Raw genomic sequence first — 22,891 nt, 5'->3', positions numbered from 1 at the left:
ATTTTATTTTACTTTTATTTTAAAAAATCCCTTTCTGTTTTAAAAGCATGCCTGAATAAAAAGGCTTTAGCTTGCCAACAGAAGGACAACAAGGCCTCTCTTGGAAGGGAGTCCCAGAGTCTAGGGGCAGCCACCAAGACAGCCCTCTTTTGTGTCCCCACCAACCATGCTTGTGATGGTGGTGGGACTAAGTGAAAGACTTCCCTTTCTCATGACACCACACAACACACGGCTCGACTCTGCCCCCGTGTTGGTGTGATGCTGCGCACCCCACCATACAGTGGGTGGCATCATGGTACTCCTCTGGTGCTGCGTCTAGATGATGCAGCACCAAAAGAGCACAGAAAAGCTGTGGTGCCGATGGCTATGGTGCCCTTTCCATGGTGCAGAAAGGAGCTGCTTTTTGTGGCTCCTTTTTGCACTGCGGAAATAATAATAATAATAATAATAATAATAATAATAATGGTTTACTTATATTTCCTGCCTCTCCCTGCAGATTGTGGTGGGATTACAACAGAGATAAAATTACAATAAGATAGGCCAGATGAGGGCCGTGGCATGTGGTTGCCATGGCCCCAATCTGGCAAAGAAAGAGGTGGCTGCAGGCTACCCATTAGGGGTGGTCTGTACAGCCCCGAAGTTTCCAAACACCCTTCAGAAGCAGCCCCAAGTATAGCACATTAAAGTTGCCCAAATAGGATGTAACTAAGGCATGTACCACTGTGGTCAGATTTGATGTCTCAAGGAATGGGTGCAGTTGGCACACAAACTTTAAATGTCTAAAAGCACTCCTGGCCGCTGCAGAAATCTGAGTCTTCACATTCAAAGCTGAGACCAAGAGTATCCCCAAACTGCGAACCTGTGTCTTCAGGGGGACTTGTACCACCATGTAACACAGGCTGAATCCCTATTCCTTGATCTTCTGACTGACAAAAAACACCTTTGTCTTATCTGAATTCAGTTTCAACTTGTTTGCCCTCTTCCAGTCCATTACTGATGATGGAGGAATTACAGTCAGTCCTCGGTATCTGTGGGGCATCCGTCCCCCCTGGTGGATATCAAGCCCACATTGTCTGCAATGGTGGCACGTGCATGTGGCTGTGCCACCATTAGGGACAATAGAATTTAATGGTGGTGCTGCCACATGCACCCACTGCCACGAGACAATGAGGGCTGTCCCTAATGGTGGCCCAGGTGCATGCGTGCACTGCCATTGAGGACAACACAGGCTTGCTGTCCACAGATGCTTGGATCCGTGGATGGCAGGCCCACCAGGATACCGAGGACCAACTGTATTCACGCATTGTTTTTTTTTTGTGCAACTGTATGGATAATCTCACCACGCATTCCAGTTTTGTTGTTTACAGTATTTTTTTTTATCAGAACTGCATCTACAAGCATCTCTGTGAGTTTTGTCACTCACATGTAGAGTTGATGATGTGGATGTATTTGAAACATGTTCAAGGATACAGTTTTATCCTGGTTTATCCCATATTATTTGCATTGGTTATTCATGCAGCCCACAGTGCAAATCTTTTTTGAAACCTTGAGAAAAATTCTGAGATTGTTTATTTTGGGATTTGCGGGTTTGGGAGTATCACCCCCCAAAATCTTGAGTTGATGCATTCAAAATTCATATGAACAACAGAGATTAATCCAACATTCATCCAGGATTTTTTTTCCACCATCTGAATAACCCCAGACAGTGGTTTAGGACCAGATAGGGGTGGAAAGGAGTAATAAAGTTGGATGCCATCCACATATTGATGGCACCACACCCCAGAACTCCAGAGGACCTTTCCCAGTGGTTTCATATATATGTTAAATAGCTTGTGTGACAAAACAGAACCCTGAATGGCAAGGGAATGAAATATGAGTCCCACATCACCACCACCTTGGTTTGCCCCTCTAGGAAGGAACAGAGTCACTTTTATACAATACCACCAAGTCTCATCCCAATGAGGTTGCCTAGAAGGATACCATAGTTGAACTTATCAAAAGCCTTTGAGAGATCCAGCAGAACCAACAGGGACACGTTCCCTCTGTCCAGTTCCCTGTATAGGTCATCTACCAAGGCAACCAAAGCTGTCTCTGTCCCATAGCCAGCCCTGAAACCAGACTGAAATGGATCTAGATCATCCATTTCATCCAGAAAACCCTGGAATTGGGAGGCTGAATTACTATTTGAATTAGTATGTATTTAATATATGAAATCATGCTACAGAATGGCCAAACTGAGCACCAAAAGATGGGACTGGGTGACTAACACTGTCCAAATATTAGTAAAATCTTAATGAGTTTATAATTGATGCTATTGGTTCATGCAAAAATATCCTATTTTTTTCCTTAGTCTTAAAAAGTATCATTATTGATGTTTTGAGAGCAGGAATGCAATTGCTGGTCTCTACTGCCATCTATTGGGGCAAAAACATGAGTAGAATTATTGTACTCTCCTTTTCTTTTTTTAAGACAGTGAACTCTATTCTAAAGAACACAGAAATATCTGTTATGCAAACTAATAAATTAATGGATTTTTAAAAATATAGATCTCCTATCATATACCATTTAAACTGCTGTGATTCTAGAGAAGGGCCTGGGATAACTGATTGCATAACAACTCTGCAAAGTTACATGGGACTTCTGAACAGATATACATAAATATACAAAGTATCAAGTTTATTTTATCTTGTATATCAATATGGATGAGGGGAAAAACAACATTTTAAGAATTGGGCACAGTGGCAAAGTGAGAAATTTCAAATTTGTAGAATTTCTCTAACTTTTTAAAATTAAAGTTCACTAAAATTCATTTAAACCACTATATACAGTCCAACAGATAGCGTATACATTACACAGCTGTCATGCAGTGTGGCTCACCACATCATGATATTCAACTCGCCTCAAAACTTTTGCCAGCTTCACCACACTCTGATGTTGTTTGGCCACATGTGTCTCTTGTGTTCATGTGTGATATATTGAAGAGCATGCCACATGGATTGCAGCACTGCTAGACAAGGCTGGTACTGGTAGTGGCAGATAGAGTTTAGACACTAATACCAGTTCATACACCAAACAGTGGAGCCACAAGCTCATACTATCCAGGGAAGCTGTGCTTACTATGAATTATGTAAGCAGCAGCATCCAGGAAAGCAGGCCTGGCTGCCCCTATGTATCTACAGGACTTGGTATTGCATACCAGCCTCGAGTTGCTTCATATTTCATGAAGGCAAGATGAAAACAGCCATATTCATGTTGCTGATTTTTGTTTTGTTTTGTTTCATTTTCTGTGTAGACTGGTAGATCCTGCTTTCCCTTGACTCCTCTCTTGACACTAATAAGCAGCCTCTTTTTGGCAGATGCCAAAATCCTTCTGCTCCTGAAGGGTCCCCTTTTGAATGCTCTGACAGGCACTAGATAATTACTAGATGTAATATTCTACCATTGACAGTTCCAGGGTTGGACCTCTGTTGACAACATAGTGAAATCCAATGGATCTGGGACCTGTCTCCGCTTTCAATTGCGTCACCTAGAAACCAGCTCTCAAGAGCTGGAAGTCTCATGGAACTAGTTTCTTTACAGTGCAAAAGGTTGAAGTGGAAAGTTCTCAAAGTTTGGCCCGAGGCATGGTGGATTTGATCCAATATCTCTGAGCATTGCTGAATCACAGTGGGCAAATGCAGTGATTGCTGCCTTATGTTTCTTAGCAGAGATGGACCTCTACTTCCAGCAATGCTAGAGCTCTCCTCCTCCAGTAGTCCACCAATCAAAAAGAGGGCAGAGGTGGATAAACACTGGGATGGTTCTTTTGGACCTGGAGCAATTTCTGACCTCAGGCCAGATTCAAATATTACGGACTTTCACAGTTAGTATCCTGATGCCTGTAGCAATGTGTGGCAGCGGTGCAAATAATTTTTAAATACTATTTTTTCTATATGGCTTTCCACAAAAAAGCATGGCATTTGGTATATATGAACTTAACTCTTGATTACTCAAAGGCCATTTGTAAAAACTAAAATAACTCTAGGAATATGACCTTACAACTACTGTTGGTGGAATGGTAATCACGCAGCCCTCCACGTCTTGTTGGATTGCAACTCTCAGCATTCATCATCATTGGCTGTGCTAGCTGGTGCTTATGGGAGTTGTACTCCTGTCAGGAGGGCCTCATGTTTTCTACCATTGATATACAGGTTGAGCTTCCTTAATTTGGAAACCTGGAAACCTCCAAAACCAAAAACCTTTTGCCACCAGCTTTGGCCTTCAAGGTGGTGGCTGTGGAGCTTCTGCTCGTTTGTCTCACAGATTATCAGTGTCTCTCCAGCCTTGCATCTCATATACTAGTAATAAACAAATGAGACACAAGGCTAGAGATGAGCAAGCAGGAGTACTACTCCCACCGCCAAAGCTGGTAGCAAAAAGACACTAGGATGGAGAGACACTCAGGATCTGTGAAACGGTAGGAATCCCAGCATAAAGCTTGGCGTGAATCTTTGCCTCCTGCCATTTGCATCCCTCTCCAGCCTTTTAATACAGTATAGGTGCCCTAGTTGTGTATTCCAAAATCTGGAGGGGGGGAGAGATCCCAACTCTAAAATGCTTGTTACCAAGCATTTTGGATATGGGATATTTGTCTACAAAATTTAACACTGGTTTTAAAAAGCTGCTTCACAGATACCTGTACACCTCTCAGAACTATTCTCACCATAGGGATGCAGCCTGGCACCCTGACATGAGCTACATTTATTCCAGAGAAGGAATCCTGAGTTGATTTGTAGGAAGAGAAGCAACTAGAGAAGGCAAGCTGCCCACATGAAACAATAAACCAACCAGAGCAAAATTTTATGGTTTGTTTAGGTGCTCCTTCTGCAAGTGAGGGCTACTGAGTACTGTACACCAGTGCCACCCCTTCACAACAAGCCAGTTTCTGTGGCTCCCTGGCTTGTCATGTCATAAATATACCATCTTCTGTTTGTTTGTTTTTTGGATACTGCAGAAACCAGCTTTGGTGCAGTGCCATAATCCTGTTTAATGACTAATGGAATCTATAGGAAATGGGATGTATCTTTTATATAAACTTGATCAGTCTGAACATCAGCTTTCCCGGTCTATGAAAAATCCTGTGGTGCATTAAATGTTCATTCAAGACACCACAATGGTCTCTTGCTTATTTCTACCACAATATGCTTTTCTATTTTAAGTGTGAAAAATATTTTGGAACATCATGTGTATATGTACTCTAACTGGAACAATGATTAAGCAAATGACAATTATGAAAGCAAGCAGAAAAGTATTAATTTCCCTTTTATTTCCCTTTATCAACATTATAGTGCAATTTTAGGAACAGTTACATTGTAGATAAAAATTCAGACAACTTTGAAACAAGTATTGCAAAAGTGCCTTAAAACAAAATACAACGCATCCATGAGACCACATTTTCATAGCTTTTCTTCTCCCAAACAAACCAAAACAGTTTCTGGATCTTTAGTCACTGTACATAATATAAATAATCTGATTAAGTGTTCTATGTCAGGTTTCAAAAGAAATGTTGTAGTTCCCAAAGAAAATACAATTTGGGGTTGTCTGCAGGTAAGTGCCCTATTTGGCTTTAGTTTGCCACTGTATGCTCACTTTCCTGGAAATAAGTCTCATGTACCTGACATATTTCTGAGCAAATGGCTCAGAAGCACCTACTTAACACCCTGATCCTGACCATTTCAAATGGAAGAGATGACTTATTTGCTGAAAGCAAATGCTTGTGACAAGAGTTGGTTTGAAGAATGGTACATGGAATGATAGTTTCCAAATCACCCTTGGAAACTATTATCCCATGTACCATTCTTCAAACCAACTCTACCCACAGCCACTGTGGAGTTCTCATCTTCAGTTCGTTGGCAAAACATGTAGCCAAAATATCATGGAGGATGGAGAAGAGAGGAAGTGATGCAGTTTGGGGCAGTGGGCAAGGAAAATGTTGAACATCCTCATCCCCTTATTCTTACGGTACAGAAATCACTTATTTCTGCTTGATAAGACTCTACTCGAATGTAACATTCTCTTTGCAGACTGATACTTTTCTATTTAGTTATTTCCTAAAGCAAGCCTGTAGAACTCATGACCCATCCACTGAGCACAGCGCATCAAAGGTTCATGTTTTTGCTGTATGCCTCAGACTTGCAATGACTACAAATGCATACATGTGCACTGAAGGTTCAAATGTAAAGATGCTTCACTGTGCTCAATTACAAGCTGTGAAGGTCTATACTAACACTTTATTTAGACAGGAGTCCACATTTGATTTCAAATCGCTTTGATTTTTAACAAAGTTTATGTTTCAAATAGCTGGTCCTTGGTATGAGTGAGGGGTAGTGAAGAAAACTGTGACCAACCTATGCGCTAACTTTTGAAGAGAGCTCAACTCATTTTTAATTCAGAATGGTGCAGTACTAGTGAATGTTTGTTGCTCTGAACCTTATATGCAGCAGTTCTATTTTCAGGTTCAGTACATTGATGTTATGCAAAACTCATGCTTCTGTGTACAAAACTCATCCTTTTGACTGAAAAATAAAAAGGGAATCCTCAATCCAGATCATTCCTCCATACTCTCAAACTGGGCAACCTTCCAAGCAAACTGAACTCTCAGCAATGTGTATTGGCATTCAGAGGGAGAGAACTGCAAACCTCACAAGCTTCACCCATTGTAGAAGGCAGTTGTCTGGCACTGCAAGCACAAGAGAGACTTGTGAATAGAGACAGAACAGGAAAAAGCATATCTTGACCAAGACTTCATTGAGGAGTAAAGACAGAAAGTGGGCAGCTCCTTTGAAACCACAATGAAGAACTGTCTTCCTGCTTGTTTGTTTTGCAAATTCCAGTTTGGCTGGACCCTGTGAAACAATAGTGCTCTTTAGCAGCAAGAATCTAGACTACAGTACATAAGGAGATACCTTCATCTATAATACAGTATATAGTGCTACTGTTTTAAGGCAAGAGTGATAGCAACCACCATTTTATAAATGACATAAAAAACAATTTACCAACTTTTGGAGCTGCACATATGTGCAGGGAGTGCAGCCCTGTGGGACAGCCTTTCCAGCAACAAAATGGGATCCTTTTTCATGGAAGGATGCCATACATTTTGAGATCAAGCTGGATCACTACACAGGTTGTCATAGTCTTGCAGGTTTTTTTTAAAAAAAGGATTTTTGCATAATTTAAAATCATTAATGCTGTGATTGTGTTCGATAACCCTCCCTTTGTGCTATAGCCAGGGGTATTCTTTACCCATCCAACTTCTGTCCCTTTGGCTATCTCAGATCATGACTGTTTAGTTGACAGGTTGGATAAAAAAAATATCCAGGAGAGCCACACAGCTTCTTCCTTGTTTCTGCAATGGCCCTTTTCAAAGCATTCTATAAATGCAACACAGCCTTTCGAACACTTACAATCTTTGATAAAACATCTTTATTTCTCTGCCATTTTCTTTTGATTTATGTAAGAGTGTTACAAAGGGTTCACTATGTGCTTTTCAGTTTTGTGCTCCTGCTGCCAGAATATCGTGATTTATTCAAGATCATGATGAAAACAGCTGCAAATCCCAAAAGACCACCAAGAAAGGAGGGGCCACATGGGCTGAATTCCTGGGCAATTCCTGAGAGAAGAGGGGAAACTATACGGCCCACGGCTGAGACAGACTGACCAATGCCAATGAGCATACCACTGGCCTCATTACCCCCCAGCGTCAATTCAAGGTCAGTAACACAAGAGCGTCCTACAGTGGTTGAAAAAGCTAAAAATGTTGACGATACGACCACTGTCCATACATTTTCTGATAAAGAATATAGCAGCATGAGCACACATGTGAGAACAGTGGACCGTAGCAAGATGGCATAGGTATTCTGCTGATACAGTTTTGTGATTGGTCCAAGCAGAAAGCCAGCAGCCACTCCAAGTGTGCTGCTATAGCTTATGAGGTAGCCAGTGAGTTTAGGCTTCAACCCAAACCTCTCTTCAAGTGCCAAGACAAAATTACTATGATACAACATTACTGCAACAGACATCAGCAGCCGTACCAAAAAAACATCCCACAGATCGGACCTTGCAATGTTGCCAAGTCTCTTGAGCACAGATACAACTTGCATCCAAGAGGATTCAGCTGGAGCACTGTACTTCACAGCAACATGAGATAGAGACTGAAGCTGACGGCTTTGTTTGACTTCTGTTGAGAGAATGTCTCTTGCCTTGTTAACAACGATCCATTCATTACCATGGGTGTATTTTTCATGTTGTAGTAGCATCCAGAAAACACCTGGAAAGGAAATGAACAGTTATAGAGTGAATCTGACCATTTCTGGAAATGATCAGATGTTTACAGGAGGTACACTAGAAGAAACCCACCCCGTGTAGGCCATGTACAATCTGTAAACGTGAATTATTGCAAAGGTGGTCCTTTGAACTGAACTGTACCTATCTCAAGAGAGGAAGAGGAATTTTTATTCAAGAAGGTACAATCTCATGACTCTAACTACCAGTTTATAATACAATGAGAGAAATTACAGCCATCATTTATGAATCAAAAGGAAAAAAAGATGATGTAAATACAAAATGGAATGAAGGAATAATAAAAAGAATGTAATCCAAAATTGAAAGCTAGTGGGGTAGGGTTAGGTAGAGGGAGATCCAAACCTACAGGATGATTTACAGAGATCAGCAAGGCTGTTAATTTCTAACCATCTAACAGCAGCAGAACAAAAAGGTTCTCCCTAACACCTCATTAGAAATCTTCCAATTAATATTATAGTTATAGAATCATAGAGCTGGAAGAGATCCCAAGGGCCATCCAGCCCAACCCCCTGTCATGCAGGAACTCACAAACAAACCACCCATGACAGATGGCCATCCAGCCTCTGTTTAAGAATCTCCAAAGGAGAGTTCACTACTCTTCAAAGGAGTGGGCTCCACTGTCAAACAGCTTTTACTGTCAGAAAGTTCTTCTTAATGTTTTGGTGGAATCTTTTTTTCTGTAGTTTGAATCCATTGCTCCATGGTCTAATCTCTAGAGCAACAGGAAACAAGCTTACTCCACCTTCAAAATTACACCCCTTCAAATAGTTAAACATGGCTATCATGTCACCTCTTAACCATTTCTTCCCTAAGCTTCCCAAGCCTACATTTTCTCTCTGTTGTTCTCAGCAGTACTCATATATATGGCTTCTTTGAATTTTTTCAGGCTATAAAAATAGAAGATACATAAACATCCTCAAAGAGGGTTGCCCACTTTGCCCATCTTGGTCCAGGGTAATTGTGTAAATAATTGTATGTTGTTTCCACACACATAAAAGCCTTATGAAGATTATTAAGTAATAAATAGTTTTTTAAAACTTCAAAAGAACAAAACACCCAAGAACGTACCAGCATTTAAGATGAAGATAGAAGCACAGATGAATGCTGTCAGATAAAACCCACCCTCTAGCTCTGTCAGGTAGCCTCCAACAGCAGGTCCCAAGATGAAACCAAAACTAGAGGCTGCGTTGAAATGTCCAATTACTAAAAGGCGCTCCTTCTCAGGAACCAGATCAGAGATGAGAACTTTTGAAATTGAATGTGTGTGCTTGAAAATACCTACAAATTAACAAGAAAGGTAGTTGAAAGACCGTATTTCCCCATATGAACCTGCCAGAACAATAAGATCTTCAGGGACACAAGATCTTCAGGGACACAAGAAGAGAGACTTCTCAGTGACTGCTCCTACCCTCTGCAACTCTATTCCGTGGGAGGCTAGGCTGACCCTCTGTCAGGGGAAACACTTGGAGTCTGGATATTCACTGCTGGTTTTGAAAACAGTGTGTTTGCGGGGCTGAAGCTCATGCAAGTTCTTTGAAAGGCAAACCATGGTGTCAAGCATACAGGGGAAAAGGAATGGCCAGAGGCCGCTCCCGCCCCAATCACTCTGGGACCACAGCAACCAGATGCTGCAGTCTCGAAGCCAGCTGCTACCACGGTCCCGAATAGCCCACCAGCAGGAGCAGCTTTTCACCTCTCCTTTTTCTGGTGGGCTCAGGCCCCATTAGCTGGCCTCAGAGCAGTTTCTGGCGGCTTCGGGGGCATGTGTCATATAAACACTATGCTCCTGAAGCAGCCGGAAGCTGCTTTATTTGGCTGGTCTGCTTCAGGCCTCTGTCACCTAAATGCTTCCAGGAAAGGCAATGCTCCCTCCTTTTTATGTGCTGAAAAAAGGTGGTCCAAGGGATTCAGAAATAGCTGACAGTCATAAAAAGAGGCTGGGGAATATCTGTGGTCTTAGAGAAATATTGTCCTGAAGAAAAATGAGGGGTTAAAAATGCTATATGCAATCTTTAGAAAAATTATGTAATATGATCTTTGGAAACCTCCCCATTTCATAATAATCCCCCCAATGGAATATCCACACAATTGTAGTCATAGAAAGTAGGGAAGCATCTACCAGACTGCGGCTCAGGCAGTGCCAACAGCACTACTGACTGGCAGATATCTGAAAATCCCTATGGTCCAAAGGGAATGTATAGGTGCAACTGGCAATATTAAGGTTCTCCCTCACAATCTCTTTTATTGTGCACTGTATAATTGCCCTCAAGAGAGGATTTTGTCTATTTGACAGTACTGGTAGGTAGCTTAGGATGATGATGACAGTAAGGTCTCTTATAATGCAGGCTGCTTTGTCTTTGCAGCAAGATCTGAGAGAGTTCTGTGAACCCATCAGACAGATTTCATATTCTAAACTGTTCTATCTCGCTAATATTTTGGGTTGTTCCAAAGTCCCCTGGATGACCTGTGTTTTGAGTACAGCAAAAACCAACATTTGTAAATAATTCTATATTGTACAGCTATATAATGTGTGTGTGTGTGTTCTGTTCAGATGATGATGATGATGATGATGTAATAGCCTCTCAATGGCCTTTAGTCACAAGCAATAAAGCAATATAATAACCTCTTTGCCATGTTGGCAGGGGGATTCTAAGCATGTAATCTGAAATACTAACTTTTCCAAATTCCATTGTGTTTTCAAAATGTTTCCACCACTAATACGGAGGACAGGCACAATTTAACTTAAGAGTTAACTGCATAGTAGAAATATATGTTAAGTTTCCTACTGGAAAAAATTGGTATTAAACATGCTTAACTTTAGCTGGATCATGCATAATACACTTGATTGTTCAGAATTTTTGTTCCTCTGAACTAAATGAACAAACTGATTTATAACTCCCAATATCAAATTAATTATTAATTTAATTTGGGTTTAAATAGACATGTAACAACTTACCAACAAAGATGCGAGCAAGCGCAAATAAGAAAATATTAGTGGACATACTAAGCACAAAATAACCCAATGCACTGAAGAGAATGCAGACAAGAAGGCAATATGGTCTTCCTACTACATCACTCCAAGATCCCTGTAGAATACACAAAGGAATGCTTTCAGTAAATCTGCATAAGCAGGTTATAAATCAATATAAACATTTAATGGTTTGACTCCACTTATGCTTTGAATATAAACCCACTGAAATCAATGGGACGTATGTTAAGTCATGACAAGGGTCCTGTTGATTTCAGTGGGCATATGCTACACTTATCAAGTGTGGATTCAACTCCTTATTTATTTTCATTACATTTCTCAGGAATATACAAAAACTGAAAATGATTTTTTCAATCTTTTTCATCAATATTTGTAGGTCGTGATAATTTCATACACCTTCAACACATGAATAATTTCACACTGCTGATTATTCTTCTATTACAGATAAAATCACAATTACATCTTCTTTCTGACCTTTTTGTAAACTGCAAGCTAATAAAGACAAGGTGTGTATGTCAAGATAGGAGAAACGTTTGACAAGAAACTATACAGGGAAGATGTTGAATAGTATAGATAATGGCATTTTATTTTTTTATTTATTTAATTTTTATCCCACCTTTCTCCCAAGTTGGGACCCAAGGTGGCTTACACACACAGACACACACACTAAAACAACAAAATTGATAGGAACAGAAGGGGTAACTATGGGTGTGGCTAGAACAGTGAAAATGGTTTGGTTATCTGGCTGGACAAGTGATTTGCTAGTGTAGACAGAAAGATAATAATATTGGAGCTATGGAAGGTATATTGGTTGTAAGCTATGTCTGTGGAGGAAAAGTGCTCAATATGTTTCCTACTACTACTTGGAAGACAAAATCTTCAAAGCCAATGCCTTATGTGGCAGCCTAATGTATAAGATAACAACATCCTTTAACTGTTAATAGTAGCAGAGATAGAGAAATAAATCTAGCTCCCTAACATGAACAGATTGATTCCATAGGTCTTAATCTAAAGTGTGTAAGAAATCAGCAGTAATGGGCTAATTACTCTGTGCAGAGGCTCTCAAGGGAAGTTACTTTTCTATTGCTAATAGAGCTGAAATTTTATTGTCTTTTATTACCCTTTGTCCCAGTCCCCACATGGCCAAGAGGAGTATTCTCTGCTTGCATTAAGATCCTTCTCTAGACCATCGTAAATGACAGCAGAAGTAACATCTGAGACAAAATGCAGGCCTGTGACTCTAACATCATCACTTTTCTTCTCCTTTATAAAGCCACTATTAATAACAATAACAATAACATTTATTTTTATCCAGCCCCTCTGTGTAACACAACTGGGGAGGCTTACAACATTAAAATATACATTCCCATATCCCAAGATCCCACCCTCCCCTAAAATACAATTATATAAAGTATAATTTAAAACATAGTATAAAATAATAGACAAAGAAACAAACAATAACTGCAGCAAAAGTCTGGGCATAACAGGTTAGGCCTACCAGAAGAAATCCATCTTAACAACTTTTTAAAAGCTGTTTAAGGTGGTAATGTGACGGATCTCATCTGGCAGGCCATCCCATAATCTGGGAGCAGTTGCCGAAAAGGTCCTCTGGGTGGTAGCAGACAACCTCGTTTTTACAGGTTGCAGCAAATTCCTCCCAGAGGACCCAAGTGTGTGGGGTGGATTATAGGGAAGGAGGCAGTCGTGAAGACAGGTTGGACCCAAGCCATTTAGGGCTTTAAAAGTGATAACCAACACCTTGTACTGGCCCCAGAAACTGATAGGCAGCCAGTGAAGTGATCTCAAAATTGGTGTTATATGGTCTCTTCTAGTTGTACCTGAGACCAGCCTGGCTGCTGTGTTCTGTACTAATTGGAGTTTCTGAAACAAGCACAAGGGTAGCCCCATGTAGAGGGCATTACAGAAACTGAGACAAGACGTTACCAGCGCACCATAGTTTCAAGGTCCCTAACTTCCAGGAAAGGGTGCAGCTGGCATATCAGTAGAGTCTCAAAAGGTATTGCTCTTTTGGATTTTGTAGTATTTTGCTGCATGGCCGATATTGCTACCCCCAAATATGTTTTCAGTTCATAGAAATTCCCAATTTGGCCTGTACAGTTTGGTGCCTGACAGGCTTTAAGGAAGAGGAATCTCCACTCTTATCTTTGATCCCAGCTTAGAGATAACACCAGGGTTTCCTTTTGTCCCAGTGGGGATGACAACTGGTGTGTTAAGTTGGGTACACCCAACTGGTGTTTCCAGGAACCCACTGACAGCAGGGACTGGGAGTAACTGGCTCCTAGAAGCACCTGTGGAGAGTGCATTTTGCGCCTCCTCTGCTTTCTTATGTTGGGAAAATAGCACACTTGGCACAGGTTGGGACATTGAGTGGTACACACAGCTGATCACACATCTGGCCAATACTTGAAGGATCTGACTGAAGTTGGGACTCAGCTAGCTACCAGAATGGTTGGCCTAGTACACTTTGCTCCCCCTTCCCCTTTCCATGTGGGGACAGCAAATGGGAAGCAAAAAATAACTCCCCAGCCAAAGAAGCTTTTGACGGCACTCTACCCAGGGACCAGACATCAGGATGTGTGGCCATGTCAATGATGTCATAAAAGCCAAAGAGGGTTCGAGCAGAGCATTCTGGCCTTTTGCAACCAAAAGGTAAAGGAACTTGCTTTTGAAAGTGGAGGTGGATACCAAAAACAACTGGTGTAATGGTAGCAACAGAAATTTCTTCGAGTTTGCCTAAATCAGAATTGGACAAGCAGAGGGTAGGGGCCTCATTAGCTCTCAAGGAGACCACAGTCAAACCTCTGGCTATACCCACTCCTGACAAAATAAATAATAATTCCTGGGACTCTAGAGTGCATTTTGGGCCACTTGTTATACACAGGGGATCTTGAAACCAAACCCTAGCATATAACAAGGGTCCACTGTACTTTTCAGCATACACTGAAAGGTGCGCCAGAAGGAGCACGTGCTGGAAGAACAAATGGTGTGCGCTGCTGGTGCATCGCCACGGGTACAAGCCCCATTAGTTTAAATGGGACTCAAGCATATGCGGAATTTCCCTTACGCGGGTGGGGTGGGGTCTGGAACGGATCCCCTGCATAAGGGAAGGGATGACTGTATATACAATTTACCTACCCTCCATATTTGTGACCTTGAGATTCGTGGTTTCGATTATTTGCAACGTTCAGCGTCCAGCCCCAGAAGATCCCTCCCCTCCCTGAACGCTCCCTGGGCAGCCCAGAAAGTGATCGGGGTGGAAAGGGGTCTTGGGGGGATGAAGGCTCCTCCTGCCTTTCCCTCCCCAATAACTCCCTAGGCTGCCTAGGGAGCAATCAGGGAGAGAAGGTTTCTTGTGAGGCTGGAGGCTCTGGAGGCTGGAGACTCCTCCAGCCTTTCCCTTCCCAACTGCTCCCTAGGGAAGGTAGCAATCTTGTTTGGAAAGGGGCAGGGATCCAGTTAAAGGGATTGGGGGGGGGGAGAGTGCATGCTCCAGCTCTTCTACCCACCCTCCCTTTAACAGCTAATGAGTGGGGGGGGGGGTGTTATTGGCAGGTTTTCCAGATTCACAGGGGTCTTGTTCCCCTAACCCCCACAAATGTGGAGGGAAAACTGTACATATTTATTTACTTTTGAAACCTGAAGGGGTCTGGGAGACTACCTGTGGTCCATGGGCCACACTTTGCCCACTCCAGCCTAGATCTTTAGATATCAGCCTTTTCTTTGTACCTTCCACTACCAAACTACACTATCTATTCAATCAGCATGTTTTTATATTACCTATACATCACTTCTGCTGAAAGATTATTTGTTTAGAGCTACTCAAAATTCTGAAAAGGTGAACAAGAATGTGAACCTAGAATTCCAATATTTAAATACAACACTTTAGGCTACTGCATTACCTTTCAAGAATATAATAATAAATAATGATAATTTGTTATGCCTCAAGACATAAAAATGCAGCAATAACTGTGTTGAGGCAAATTCTTAAGTCCACATTTATTAGGTCAAGTTAAAAAAAATAAATGGTTTGAAAGCTTGCACAGAGAAGCTTTGATTATCTTAATAAAGATATTTTCACAATAAATACTCATCAATAGTTTATAATCTGGGGACACACACTTACCACTAATGTGCTGGAAAACAGCTGCAGTATTCCATATAAAGATCCTACAAGCAAGGAAAGTATTAAAAATCAATTATTATCTTTTTTTCTGTACAGTTGGCTCTCTGTATCCACGGGTTCTTTATCCACAGATTCAAGCATACACAGATTGAAAATATTCCAAAAAAATATAAATCCCAAAAAGCAATCCTTGATTATGTCATTTTATTTAAGGGACACCATTTTACTATGCCATTGTATTTAATGGGACTTGGGAATCCATGGATTTTGGTATGCACTGGGGTGGGGGGCTGGAATCAAACTCCAGAGGATACTAAGAGCTCACTATATTATTATTATTATTGTTATTATTAAACTTTATTTCTAAAGCACTGTAATTATACACAGCGCTGTACAAGGTCAGTAAAATTAAAGAGTATATAAAAGCCTGCCCAAGGCGTACATTCTAAGATAATAACAATTAAAAGAGGAATAGATAAAATTACCATATAGAAAAGAAAAAACAAATTAAAAACATCAAATATAAAACACTATATTTTCAACAATGGCAAAGCAAATATTCTCTGACTTCAATTCTGACTGTAGTCTTTGGTTAACAAACACATCTGTCCAGATCAAGTCCCTAAAACTGAATAACAAGTGGCAAACCTACTATTTAGCAAGAACTTATGGAAGAGATAGGAAAAATGGTGCAAACAATTCCGAACTTCAAAGTAGCATGTTACAAACAGTATTGTTAGTTCATGTAATATGTTACTTTTGGGGCTAATGAGAGGACAACATTACCTATACAGAACTGTTACATTACTCTCATTGTTAGTTTGAGTGTGTATTTGATTGTAATGATCAACATTTACTTGTTACTTCAAATTCTTATCTTGGACAGGCTTTTAAAAGTAAATATAAAATAAAAGTAATTATTTAATAACACATCAAATGATTAATATTACTGGTATCTTCTAAATAATTACTTTTTAAACAAGTAACATTAAATTTGCTTGTTAAAATTCACAGTAATTTTCCCAAAACATTTTCAAGCTTTGCAATAATTTACTGACAGAAGCCAGAAACCTGGCTATTTCTGTAATACTTGAGGTTTGATGGGATTCCTCCGTGGACAAATTCACTTGGAACAAGCTGCCTTGTTGCTAATCAGCTTCAGATCAAGGCAGCTCCACATAAGTGACCCTTCTATGAGCACAATCTTAATGACCAAAGATGTTCAAGGGCAACAAGCTGAGCCAACAGTAAGCCAGAAGAAATTATGTCATATACAAACTATCCTAGCCTAGAGAAGCTGGAAATTACATAGGACTTGCCACCTGACTGAACGTTGTGCTTCTGTTCCTGGAGGCTTGAACCTAGGGTCATCTCTCAGCCCATTACTTCTCTGCCTCCTTTTCTGGCTCTTTTGTCCACTCATTTAAATCAGCAGAAGGAAGGAAAGAAAAATGCACTGCAGAATTCCAAACTTGTTAGAACTTTAGGGATGCAAAGCTATGAAATTTAACTACTGGTATACGCAAATGGTGAAGAGATGAATCAGCAAAATCTTTTTTTTTTTAATTTGCAACTATCAAATTTATCATTGTAAACCCAGAAACCCTACCAATTTGTAAAGAAGGTTTAGAACATTTTGATGGGATGAAGAGCTCCATCCGTGTTGCAACAGATCACTGCATTTCTATGGTGGCAGAGAGCAGTGCGCTTTCCACTTCTATCTGCCTTCTTGGTTCTGTTCTGGACTCAGGGGAAGGACAAGAATTCTATCCTTCCTCTACCAAGCCTCTCACTGCTTTACAGAGGCTGACAGGTTAGTGCTTAAGTGCAAAGCTGAATGGTCTTGGCCAGAGTCTTTTTCTGACAAAAAAAGTCACTGCCCACCATTTGCTTAAAAAGAAGGCTGATATGCTCACCTACCGCTCCTGCAACTGTTGGGCTCACTCCTAAAGACTTGACATGAAGGCTTAATAATGGGACAATCATACTGACGCCAAAGAAATCCTGGAAGAGACAACACAAAATTGCAGTTAGACAGACACAGAACAATGGCATTTTAAATAGATCTTGGAAAAGGGATTCCTCCTCCCAACCCCAATGTTGCAGTCCAAAAATCAGAAATGTCCTGAACTGGGAATCAAACCCTGGTCTCCAGGTTTTTCACAGCAGTTTATGTTAACAAAGGTATACTTGAATGCTGAGTCATCAAGTCTATCTAGCTTTAGCAGTATTTCCATATCTCAATGGCATAAACTGGGGGGGGGGGGGGGTCCTCTCATATTCTTGCTTCACACATAACTGTGTTAAAGGATTAATAAGCAGCATCCCTGGAATGTTTGGTGTGTGTTGACTCCCCCACCCCCTTTGTGCAAACCTATTTTTTAAACCGTTGACTATCTGTTTTTTCTACTTCAGTTCTCTTCACACACTCTCAGCCTAACAGGAAAGCAATGGCAAGCCTCCTTTGAATAAATATTGCCAATAAAATGCTAAGATAGGAAGAACATATTTTTGGAGATGGGAATTGGTGGGAAGTGGATATGGTAAATCAAGTTAACCGAAGGAAAAAAATACTGGAAATTTGGATGGTAAATTAATTGGGGGAAATTAACTGAAGGATAGATAGTGGGAGGCATGATCAGACTTCACTTCTTGTGGTTGTGCTTTGTGGTTTTAGCAAACATCACATTCAGCAGTCTGATTCAAGTAGGATGCTTGTAATGCAGAACATGCATTTTAATCTGATGCGTACTACCTTTAAGCCTGGAGGTACCATTTAGTTATTGCGCACACACACACACGAGATGATTTGAGAAGGTGGCTCTCATCTTGGAATAATAAGGAAAGAGAACCCTATCCCTGAATTGTACCCCAATTATTACCACCTTCATTTACCCCCCTCCCAAATCTGGGACTCAGAAGGTTTGGGAGATGTCTCTGTATTTAATTTGTTTTGTTTTTTGTTTTGCTTCCCCATCAAGACCTCTAGAGCAGTGTTTCTTAACCCTTTTCCACTGTGGCCCCCTTCGGACCTTGTTTCCTTCCTGTGTTCCCCCCCCCCCCCATCCTACTGGTAGAAAGGTAGCTATTTAAATGTTTTATTTGTAAACAGAACATGTTTTATTTATAATCTTTATAAATTATACAAAATCCTATTACATAAAAATTTACACATTAAGTATTTTTCCACCGATGCAACTCTTGTGGCCAGAAACAAGTTATTTTATATCTGGTTTTATCTCTGTGAGGGATAACCGAAGAGCACCTCTGTCCATTATGTTAAGGCGATTCCATGTTAGGCTGAGTAAATAATTCACACGACTGAAACCCGATTCTACCAAATATGAAGTAGGAAATGCCATGAAAAACAATGTTGCTGTGTCCCAAAGCTGTGGACTTTTACAATATTGTAATGTTTATCTAAAAATGTTGTTTTTCTTGACTGACAGTTATTTTGGCTGCCATGTCACTATGTAGCTCTATGAGCGCTTCTTGCAAAAAACATCAAGGTCAGCAGCATTCACAGCAAATGGATCAACTACCCAGGCCAAAGTGTCTGTGTCCAGCAGATCACGGAAACAGACTTCTGTATCATTACAAATCTGCTTCAAATGGTTCACATACACGATTATTTCAATTCATCACTAACTGATGCCAAAGGGGAAAACTGCAAATTCTTGATGTCCAATATTGGTGGCATATAGTGATTTTTTCAAGAAACCCTGTAATAAATCTCCTTGCTTGAAAAAAGGTCACAATTTCTGCCCTGTAAGTTTGTTTAGAAAACTGAGCTTTCTGAAGACAGCACACAAATAAAATACATCACATTTAGTGGTAACCTTTTCTTCCACTTCTATGCCTCTGAAAAATGTCACAAATGAGTCCCACAAAGCAACAAAATGGCAAAGGCAGTTACTTTTGGACAGCCAACAGACTTTTTTATGCAATAGTAAGTGTGTGAAGTCTTCTGAACTTCTGAACATTTAACTGTGGGACTAGTTGGTTTTCCACATCTTCTTCCATTTCTTCAATACATGTCAACACTGGTGACATGCTCAAAGGGATGCATTTTATAATTTCACAAGTAACAACAGACACTGCTGGCAAAATAAAGGATTCGCCTACAGTGTGTCGTTTTCGTTCTTTGGCTATCAGTCTGGAGATTTCATAAGATGCAATTAAATCTTTTGTCATATAAAAACAGTTTCTGAACAAACATTTTCTTCAGAGGTGATATGATAGCCTTATTTAGGTATTTGAGGGGGTGTCACACTGAGGATGGAGCAAGCTTGTTTTCTGCTGTTCCAGACTAGAACACAGAATAATGGTTGCAAGCTACAGGAAAAAAGATTCCACCTAAACATTAGGAGGAGCTTCCTGAGAGTAAGAGCTGTTCAAGAGTGGAACACACTCCCTTGGAGAGTGGTGGAATCTCCATCTTTGGAAGTCTTTAAGCAGAGGCTGGATGGCTTCTGGGGATGATTTGACTGTGAGTTTCTGCATGGCAGGGGGCTGGCCTGGATGACTCTTGTGGTCTCTTCCAACTCTGTGATTCTATGATTCAATGTAGGTCTAGTTTCAAATTTATCCCGCAATGCTCAAAAACATTCCAGTGCTTTATTGTTCTTGTCTTTATGAGATGTTTCCAAATACTTCTGAAGCTTACATGGACACATACTCTCACCGGAAAGAGTAGTCATAAATATGGAAGACGTAAGTATCATGCTGTTTTGTCGTGATCGTATAAATCCATAGCCAAGATGCTTGACTGAGTATTGTTGACATTTATTTATTTTTTTAAAAAAATTGTTAGTTTAAAAATATATTAATAATAATAAAAAATATTGAAACAGTGCTAACCACCCAAAAATATATATGTAGTTGACATTTATTTTTTGTGGAGGTAGCCATGGGCTATCTAAAAACAACAACAACAAAAAACGAAATTCAAAACAGATGCAGACTACTTTTACATATGTTTGCAACTGCGACATAACATCACTTCTCAAAAATAAAACAGCGTTAGAAACATCCGAACAATGACAAATGAAAAATTATGTCTGATCCCAATAGATCTTTCCGAGAAGCAACCGAACACAGCAACCGCGAATGAACTCTTGCATGCAGCAGTGCAAGATATACAACCTTTTGCAGTAATACTTGCACAAAGAAACAGCAGCCCACACACTGACACTGCTGCAGCCATGCACCTTGTCCGTGATAAAAGAGATACGGACAGCTTGGTGCACGCAGTGCTGGAGTGCAGAAGTGGGAGGAATAAGGAAATGGAAGCAACATTGGCACAGAGTCTGTGAGGCAATCCATCCATTGGGAAGCATGGTCACTTCTCTGTTTACATCTCACTTCTCTCCATGACCCCCTAGTCTTCTGCTATGGCCTTCCATTCATGAGGCTGCCTTAGAAAATCCAGTTGAGAAACACTGCTCTAGAGTCAAATGGTGTCAGAATGCATCTGCACTGCAGAAATTATCCATGTTGACACGACTTTGAGGTTAGCTGAGAATCTCTCATGGGTTTGTGTCCAGGGTTAGCAGAGGTCCTCCTCCTTTTCTAGAAGATGTCCTCCATTTCAGCCTTCTAGCCAGGAGGAATTCCAAAATGTCCTCCGTTTTGAGTAGACCTAGAAGCACGAATTTACATTTATAAAAAGGGTTTTTATCATTCATTAGGTCATGTCCTCCATTTTTCTCAAAGGCCCTCCATTTTGAGTATGACTAAGCACCATGGATTTAATATTTGTACAAGTGTTTTTAGCTTTTCTTTGTTCCATATTTTCTTGAAGGTCCTCCATTTTGAACACAACTAAACAGCATGGATTTAATATTTCTAGGAGTGTTTTCAGCTTTTCTTAGGTCATGCCCTCAATTTTTCTCGAATGTCCTCCATCCTGAGCATGACTAAGTATGAATTTAATATTTCTAGGAGTGTTTATAGCTTTCCTTGGAGTCATGTCCTCCATTTTCTTTAGGTCCTCCATTTAAAGTGTGACAAAGCAGCATGAATTTGATACTGATGAGTGTTTTTACATTTTTTATTGAGTCATGCCCTCCATATTTTCTTGAAGGTCCTCCATTATGAACTTGACTAAGCATGAATTAAATATTTCTATCTTTTCTTGGGGTCATGTCCTCCATGTTGACCATGCCTAAGAAACACTAATTTTATATTTTTAGCTTTTATTGGGGTCGTTGCTTCCATTTTTCTTGAATGACCTCCATTTGCAGCACAACTAAGCATGAATTTAATGACTGTAGGAGTGTTTTTAACTTTCCTTGGGTCATGTCCCCCATATTTTCTTCAGATGTCCTCCATGCGGAGCCTGACTAAGAAGCATGGACTTCATATTTCTACAAGCGTTTAGAGCTTTCCTTTGGCCATACCCTCCATTTTCCTCCATTTTGAGCAGGACATGGAAGCATGGGTTTAACGTTTCTAGGAGTGTTTCTAGCTTTTCTTGGGTTATGTCCTCCATTATTTCTTTTTTGTCCTCCATTCTGCAGCATGGATTCGCTTTCTTTGTATGAGTGCTTTTAGCTTTTCTTTAAAGCATGGCTTAAACATCTCTGTCAGCATCCTGAGCTTTCCTTGAGTCCTGCCCTCCATTTTTTCCTCCAAGGCCTTCTTCCATTTTGAGCAGGACATGGAAGCATGGGTTTGGGTTCCTAGGAGTGTTTCGAGCTTTCCTTTGGCCCTGGAGCATGACGAAGAAGCACTCCCTAGGAGTGCCTTCAGCTTCCGAGGGGCCTCCTTTTCCCTGGAGGGCCCTCCATTTGCGCCGACGCCCCCGAGACCCCCTGCTGCTGCTCACCAGGAAGCCCACGGCGTTCAGGCAGAGCACCAAGCGGCCCGCCCTCGACGACTCCACCGCCTCCTCCTCCTCCTCCTCCTCGGCCTGAGGCCTTCCCGGCCCTCCTGCTGCTGCTGCTGCTGCTGCTGCTGAGGGGGGAGGCAGGGGCGTCCTTGGCTCCCCGCTGGGCCTGCCATTCTCCATGCGGGCGGCGCAGGGGCCGACAGGAGCCTCCCAGAGAGAGCAGGGGAGGCCTGAGCCGCCGCCGCCGCCGCCGCCGCCGCGCCTGCGCAGTCCTTGGCGGTCATTGTGAGGGAAGTGCGCCGGCCGGGGCTCAAAATGGCGGCCGCGGCGGAGCAGGAAGAGGGAAAGGAGGAGGAGGCTATTTGGCTCCTTCTTCCTCCCGCTCGCCTCTGTTTCCCTGGCCTCCTAAGGCCAGCCTCCCTTGCCCGGCTTTCAGAGGCTCAGAGGGAGAGACAGAAGTGGTTCCAGCGCTGCATTAGGACTCTGGGGAGCGGGGTTCGGATCTTGCCCATAGAAACCCACCAGGTCACACTCTCTCAGCCTCAGAGGAAGGGGAGCCCCTGCAGGGCCATGGGGAGCCACTGGC

At 41.3% G+C, this 22,891-nt stretch overlaps 1 protein-coding gene across 2 annotated transcripts; it reads right to left on the bottom strand.

Moving 5' to 3' along the window:
- Positions 1 to 5,303: 5,303 nt before the first annotated feature.
- Positions 5,304 to 22,530, bottom strand: LOC149319264 (solute carrier family 67 member A2-like). Of its 2 annotated transcripts, XM_089511396.1 has the most exons (6): positions 22,303 to 22,530; positions 17,390 to 17,477; positions 15,474 to 15,517; positions 11,297 to 11,426; positions 9,409 to 9,618; positions 5,304 to 8,305 (listed from the first exon to the last, which is right to left on the bottom strand). In XM_089511396.1, exons 1-6 carry the CDS (start codon positions 22,483 to 22,485, stop codon positions 7,515 to 7,517), a joined length of 1,446 nt encoding a protein of 481 aa, XP_089367522.1. In that variant the 5' UTR covers positions 22,486 to 22,530; the 3' UTR covers positions 5,304 to 7,514. The 2 variants fall into 2 exon arrangements, with proteins under 2 accessions (XP_089367522.1, XP_089367523.1); XM_089511397.1 differs by lacking the exon at positions 9,409 to 9,618.
- Positions 22,531 to 22,891: the final 361 nt, after the last annotated feature.

Source organism: Sceloporus occidentalis, unplaced genomic scaffold (assembly GCF_023333645.1).
Source record: "Sceloporus occidentalis isolate IW3139 unplaced genomic scaffold, rSceOcc1.0.p SCAF_2, whole genome shotgun sequence".
NCBI lineage: Eukaryota > Metazoa > Chordata > Lepidosauria > Squamata > Phrynosomatidae > Sceloporus > Sceloporus occidentalis.
Note: the sequence above shows the minus strand (reverse complement) of the source record. Positions and strands in the feature narration are given on the sequence as shown.

Coding starts and splice junctions, on each gene's coding strand:
- LOC149319264 (XM_089511396.1), bottom strand. CDS start 22,485: ATGGAGAATGGCAGGCCCAGCGGGGAGCCAAGGACGCCCCTGCCTCCC. Junction 17,478..22,302: donor TGAACGCCGTGGGCTTCCTG/GTGAGCAGCAGC, acceptor TGTCTCTTCCAG/GATTTCTTTGGCGTCAGTAT. Junction 15,518..17,389: donor AACAGTTGCAGGAGCGGTAG/GTGAGCATATCA, acceptor CCTTGCTTGTAG/GATCTTTATATGGAATACTG.